Source organism: Pyrus communis, chromosome 6 (genome assembly GCF_963583255.1).
Source record: "Pyrus communis chromosome 6, drPyrComm1.1, whole genome shotgun sequence".
Classification (NCBI taxonomy): Eukaryota; Viridiplantae; Streptophyta; class Magnoliopsida; order Rosales; family Rosaceae; genus Pyrus; species Pyrus communis.
The window spans coordinates 8,256,053-8,263,386 of NC_084808.1; the positions used below are offsets into that span (position 1 = coordinate 8,256,053).

Here is a 7,334-nt window from a genome sequence, read left to right on the forward strand (position 1 = left end):
AATAAATAAAAACCGGCTTTACACAAAGTAAAAACAAATATGTGCAAGCGTAAGTGTGAACACAAATTTCAGAGCACGAAGACCTAATGCAGTCCGGGAGAAAACGACACAACAAAAGCACACCCGAAGGTAGTCCTACACTGGTGATAGTCTGTCAGATATGCCGGGGAAAACCTCAGGGAAGCCACCAAACATGCTAGCCAACTAGAACCTGGAGGGACGCAAAACAAAAGCGTGAGTGGGCAAAAACAAAGCTTTTCGAAAACCATTTAATAAATAAGTTCTAACCCATCGCCGTAAAACCTGTATACTTCCCAGAAAATATAATATACATATATATCAATCATGCTCAAAAAGTATGCAATGCCAAAACCTCAAAGTAAAATGCAAGTGCTCAGGTAATATCACATCAATGCCATATAATCTGTCAGCCGAAGTCACCTAGCGTGACCTGTACGGCTGAATCTAGAGCTTAAATCTCCATCTCACTAACTAGACCTGCACAAGAGTCGGAACCACCTAAAGTGGTCTGTACGACAAGCCTGGGTGTAATATAAGTACGCTCAAGTGCTACGATCACGTGAAGGCTGGGCGAATAATCGCGGGTCACCTACGAGTCGGAACCACCTAAAGTGGTTTGTACGACAGGATTGTGCACCTAACTTGGATCCAAGATGAGCGTGTGGTGCGGGAGGTAAACATCACGTGAAGGACTGTGCCCAACTCTGGGCGGGAGCACTAACACCGGGGGTGCAGGTTATGAGCTCTCTATGCATCTCAAATCACTACTGAATGTAAACATAAATCATAACTCACCTGGCACTTACTTGTGCGTCCGCAGCACCAAACATATACATATCTATGCAACTAAAAATGCATAAACAAACGGCAACACAATGAATGGCATATAAAGGAATAAACGTTTCATATCACTTTCTGGGAAAAATATAAGTATATAGGTATATACGGAAAACCAAAAGCCCACTCACTGGTATGTGGAAGGGACGTAACCCCCCTGCCTCGAGTGATCACGCTCGTCCTCGGGATAGGTATCACCTATATGCGAAACAACTATAAAAACGTTAATTTTAAAGCACATAACCAACCTTAAGAAATAACTTCTCATACAATGCTCAAATGGGGTGTATGAATACACCAATGTGATCTACTCAACCTCAGGAACATCCCCATATTTTTAGAAAAAAATTTCACTGTCGCACGCACCCCCACGCGCCGGCCACGCGCAGGCACGTGCCTGGCACGCTGACGGCGTCAGTTAACGCCGTCAGGAATATTCCGTTAACTTTAACAGATTCCGTCAACGGCGTTAGGAATATTCCATCCAAACTGACGGAATATTCCGTCGTCTTCTCTGGCGAGGCTCCGGCGCCGTCGCCGGCGTCGGAAAATCGGGAAAATTTCAAATCGTCCTATCTTCTTCGTTTTTCAACCAAATTTCACAAAATTGGTACCAAAATGAAGCTTACAACAAGAGGAACAAAATCATACCACTTTCAAGTGCTAAAATCTACGGAATCTCGCCTGGAAAATACCTCCAACTCCGGCCAACCTCGAAACTCACGATCCCGACGTCCAAAACCTTCAAACGAACCACCCCGAGCCTCCTAAGGACCTCACCAAGCTTCCTACAAGCTTGGAATTCCCAAAAACATAAGAATTTACGTGTGCATGAACAGTGACAAAAATCAGGTATCCCGAGTTCGACGTGAAAACGAAGGTATCCTTACCTAAAATGGGTATGGTTGAACTTCTATGGACCTCACAAGCATGAATATGTACTTTGTTCCTTCGATCTGTGAAGATTACAAGGGTTTTGGGGTATGCCGTACAAATGGAAGTGAAATGGGGAAGGGAAAGGGCACGGGACAGGGAAAGGGTGAAGGAAATGTGTGGGGGAAAGTGTGTGGTGCAAAACCAGCCACACCAAGCTCAAAAACAACCACACAACGAAAATTCATACTAGGGGCAAAATCGTCTTTTCACGCGTACGTTTTAAAATTTTCGGAACGGGCTGTCACATGGTTCATCATGATTCATGAATATGTTTGTTATTAGTACTTACCCCGTCGAACTGTTCTAAATACTTTTGGATGCATAAACCATCTTTAATTCAATTTTTTTTTTTTTTTTTTTTTTTTTTTTTTTTTGTAGGGATGATTTTAAATGAAGATTAGAAATTGAACGATTTCTATTGTAAAATTTATATAGTGAAGATACACTAGCAAAGTGTGGAAGTGCATTCTCCAAATGGGGAAATCCTTCTTAAAACATTTGCTGTCGATTTAGAAATTTATTCTTATGATCAGAACAATTCACAATATGAAACACTTTGTAAATATTTTCTCTATAAATTAATCAAATAAAACTAAAATCTTTTAGCCAGTAAATTATTGCAAATAGATAAATTGTTTGTAGTATGTTTACCAAATAATTTCTTTTCTATAGTCCGATGACCAAACAATCTCACATATTACTTATTTTTTATCAAAATATTCTTTACATTATGTTTATTAGCGCCAAATATCGTGAGTGGGCCTCGAAGGATTTTGCAGAGGAATATCATTCCCAATTTATTGTGAAGCAAAATATTGTTACTCCATTCTTGCATTGCAATATCGCATTTTCACTTGCTAAAGTGGCAAATATTCATCCACAAATGGATAATGTTTATTTTTCTGAATAGTTGTTCAATGCCCGTGCAGAAGATGTAAACATTTCCTTGTAAATTTATTGAAATGATTATCACGAAAAAAAAAAGCAAGAGAGAAATTTTTAATTAATTTGTCAAAGATAATGTTTGTATAGTTATTTATAATAACGAAATCCAAAACCAAACTATGCGTGTCACATAGTTAACAGAACGGGGAACGACCCCTGTATGCGGGTAGGGGTGTTTGGTTCCATCATCGAAGCGGCACAAAGAGCCATTACCACAATCCACATAAAAAGTTAAAACAAAATAATCAGAGAATGTTTGATACTTTACTTGAATCAAACTTTTTAAATTTAAAATTAATTTTTAAGTTTTAGGACTTAAAAACTTGTTTGGTATGACTATTTTTAAAAATTAACTCAAGACTAACTCAAAAATATAGTATATTCTCTAAAAACACAAAAAGTGAGTTTTTAAACTTAAACTCACTCATTTCTTTTCTCTCCCTCCTCCCCTCTCACTCCAAATCTATCTCTCTTTTCTTCTTTCTCTCTCCCCCTTCTCTCTCTTTTTTTTTTCTTTTTACCTTTTTCGTCTCTCCTCCAATCCACTCTCTTCATTCTCTCGGTTTTTTCTCTCACTCCTCTTTCTCTCCATCTTCTCTGATCCTCTCACTTCTTTCTCTTTCCTCCAATCATTTCTTACTTTATTTCCTCCTCTCTCCTCTTTCTCTCTTGACCCCCACTTTTTGGATCTCTTTGTCCAATTTAAGTTGTAAGATTCAAAACTTTTAAATCGCATGCCAAACAATTTTTTAAGTCTTAAAGAAAATTGTTATCAAGAAAAATTCTTAAGAAATATTTTGAGAAATTATAAAAAATTTCAAATACGATACCAAACAAACCCTCAACTTTTATATTGTTTTTGGCATTTCTTTGCTGGTGAGAGGTGAGGATGAGATTTGGATCCCATTTGGATCTTCTTTATTAGGATTTTAAGAATACTCACATTTTATTTATTTATTGTATATTGTGCGATTAGAAATGATTTTAAAATTTTTATTTAAAATTATCTATAAATAATATTTAATAAAAACTAACAGCACTATGTACAATAAATACATAAAATGTGAGAATCTTAAAAGGATCCTAATCCGTGGTAGAATGGAGCATTTGCTTGGGCCTTTGGGGGTCCATCATAGAACTCTCCACTGCCCCCGCATCACAAAAGTGCACAAAATCCTACGCTCCCCCTTCTAGTATTTCCAAGTACGTAACTACTGTTTGTCATTATCTCTCTCTCTTCTGACCTTTTGACTTTTATCACCGTACCTTTCTTGTCCTTTACCCGGAAAAAAAAAAAAAAAAAAAAAAAGTGATCCAGATTGAATGGATTACAGACTTACAGTCGTCAGACAGGAGAGACGATGAACATAGAATAGAAGAAAATGGAAAGAATGCGATCAGAAGTAACAAAGGTTATTAAATAGGATTTTTTTTTTTTTTTTATAAACGTTTATTTTTAACTGCGTGATTTGGAATTTAATTTTAATTTCATTTTATAATTTAAAAGTTATTATTTTACTTAATGAAGTTCAAAATTCGTTTCATTTTAAGTTTTTTACTCTCTCTTCTTCCTGACATTCAAAAGTTGCCTCATAAAACATATGTGAGACTTAACACTCATTATGGCATATATACAATAAATTTAGTTGTAAATTTCTATTATGCATTCACATTCAACAATTAGAAAATATTAAATTTAAAAGAAATTGAAGAAATGAAAAGAATAAAAAAAAAGTTGATTAGCTTGTGTACTCAAATCAAAACTATACAAGAAATTAACAGATTTAAGATACTATGGAGTGAATTTTAAGATTTACATAGACGACTTTTGAGTTTCAGAAAGTAAAATAAGATCAAAATCGAGTTTCAAATGTCAAAGTTAAACAAATTTTTAATTTCAAAGAATAAAGTGACACCCTTTGTATTACAGAAAACAAAGTAATATTAAAATCGAAACTAAAATTAAACCTTTTATAAACTACCCGATACAGCGTTGAAGAGTTTTAGCAATATTTTTAGGTAAGTTGCATTGGGGTTGATGCAGGCTTGCTTTGAAGTCAGCCAGAACAAGTAGAAGAAAAAGAGCCTTGCATTTGATGAAGAGCATGACTTCATGTTCTCAAAATTTTAAATTAAATTTAAGCTAGTCCAGCCAATGTGCCATTTTATAATTTTGCAGGTTAATAGATTTATTGGCTTGTCCAATTTTACCTGTGTCACCATTTATTTCCATCTTTCACATTCAATATTTCCTCTCTCTCTCTCTCTCTCTCTCTCTCTTTCTCGCTAGAAAAAATTTCTATTTGCAATTTCCTCTCTTCCTACTGTAAAAACAAAATTGCGGGTAAGGTACTCCGTTGACTGACAGGCTTAATCAGAAACCCTGTTTATAATCCAACGCAAGCACATGACACCAAGCCCCAACAACTTTCTGGGATTTGGGAGTTTTGGAGTTGGACTGACTTGCAACTTTGCATACCAGATGGGGTTCTTTGGTTAGCTGCTTGAAGCTCAAAGCTGCAATCTTGGTGAGTTCATTTTTCCAAACCCAATCTTCTGTTCTTGAAAAAAAAACAAAAAAACAAAAACAAAAAATGGTGTGGATGTGGAAGCTCCTTGAAATCAAAGAAAATAGGGTGTCTGCATTTCCCACATTCCCACCAAACATTGTTCCTCAGCTTCCTCCTCCACCTCCAAATCTCCAGTCAGATAATTTGAGTTTTGGGAACAAGGTCAGTCCAAGCATACTGCTAATAATCGTAATTTTAGCCATAATTTTCTTTGTTTCTGGCCTGCTCCACCTCCTTGTTAGATTCCTCATGAGGCCTCCTGCCGGAGATTCAGAGGACTTGGAGAGTGTGACAGTTCTTCAAGGCCAACTGCAGCAACTGTTCCACCTCCATGATGCAGGGGTTGACCAGTCCTTCATCGACACCCTCCCTGTCTTCCACTACAAAGCCATCATTGGATTGAAAAACCCTTTTGATTGTGCTGTCTGTTTATGTGAGTTTGAGGGTGAGGATAAGCTCAGGTTGCTGCCCAAATGCAGCCATGCCTTCCACGTGGACTGCATTGACACTTGGCTCTTGTCTCACTCCACTTGCCCTCTCTGTAGAGCTACTTTGCTCCCTGACTTCTCTTCCAACAATGGCTGCTCACCCAGTGTTTTTGTTCTTGAATCTGGGAGTGACAGCTCCAGAGAGATGATCTCTGATAGAGATGGACACAATTCCCATCTGGGATTTCATGGAGACATGGAATTGGGGCTGCCCCGCGCCGATGTGTCGAACAAATCTTGTGAAATTGTGGCGAAAGATGAGGCTAACCCGGCGGTAACGGTGGATTTGGGGGAGAAGGTAGTGCCCGTGAAGCTAGGGAAGTTCAGAAATGTGGACGGGGGTGGTGAGGGGAGTAGTGAAAGCAATGCGGATGCAAGGAGGTGCTTTTCTATGGGATCATTTGCTTATGTGTTGGATGACAAATCTGAACTGCAAGTACCGATTAGAGCATCGATGAAAAAGCAGTCAACCAAGAAGCCTACTCTGCCGTTGGCTCCAGGTCATAGGCAAGCAATGTCAGAATGCGATTGTGAGTCAAGGACAGAATTCAAATTCAGTGGCATTGAAGCAATCGGAAGCCTTGAAACTCAAGGGACTAGTACTAGTGCTAGTATTACTAATGACAGTGGCAGTAAAGGCATTGAGTGGAGCAAGAGGGAGAGCTTCTCGATATCGAAGATTTGGCTTAGGGGGAAGAAGGAGAAGCCAAATGGGGCGTCGGATTCGTCAAGAAGGGCCTTTTCTTTCCGGTTTCCAGTGCATCGGAGTGCGGTGGTTGCAGGGGAGGAAGTGAAGGGCAAGAATGTTGGGAGTGAGAGTGGGAGGACAATCTCAGAGATTGACATAAGGAGGTGGGAAAATGGAGGGAGTGAAATGGGTTGTGATGAGGAGAATGTTAGCTGTAACAGTTTGGATTCACAAGCAAATCCACCATCTTTTACTAGGAGAACGCTCCTCTGGCTTATGGGAAGACAACAGAACAAAGTTGTTCATTCATCACTTGATCCTAGTGTTTAATTAGGTTTTTATTATTTAATTTATTTGATTTTGATTTATCTCTAGATAAATTATAATCTTTGATTGCTTCCTCTCATAGTATATGTAACTGGAGGCACATTCGAACTTAGATGCGGAATAGAGCAATTTTGGCTATTGCCAATGCCTACTACATGCACATATGTATTTTTAAATTAAATATATGAGCAAATTGTTGGTTTCCTTTCATTTAAGTAAGGGCAATTAGCCACAACAATCATATTTTGTTACAGAATGATTAGTGTTTATTATATCGATGTTATATTATTATTTGTAATTGTTATATTATCATTATGTCGTCGATACATGATCAATACATCATGGTTACTGTAAATGATCAATCTCAAAATATGAATAATGTAGCTATTTACCCACTCATAGTAAATGTAAAAATGGAGAATGTTTAATTGTCTTTCAAATTTGGTATAAATTTTGAAAACGTAGGTGCAGAAATACCCAGGCAAAGTCATTGAGTGACTGTGTTACAGGCTGTAGCATTAA

At 37.8% G+C, this 7,334-nt stretch overlaps 1 protein-coding gene across 1 annotated transcript; it reads left to right on the top strand.

Moving 5' to 3' along the window:
- Nucleotides 1–4,792: 4,792 nt before the first annotated feature.
- Nucleotides 4,793–6,997, top strand: LOC137738296 (RING-H2 finger protein ATL13-like). The gene has a single exon (XM_068477935.1). It carries the CDS (start codon nt 5,334–5,336, stop codon nt 6,813–6,815), a length of 1,482 nt encoding a protein of 493 aa, XP_068334036.1. The 5' UTR covers nt 4,793–5,333; the 3' UTR covers nt 6,816–6,997.
- The last annotated feature ends 337 nt before the right edge of the window (nt 6,998–7,334 follow it).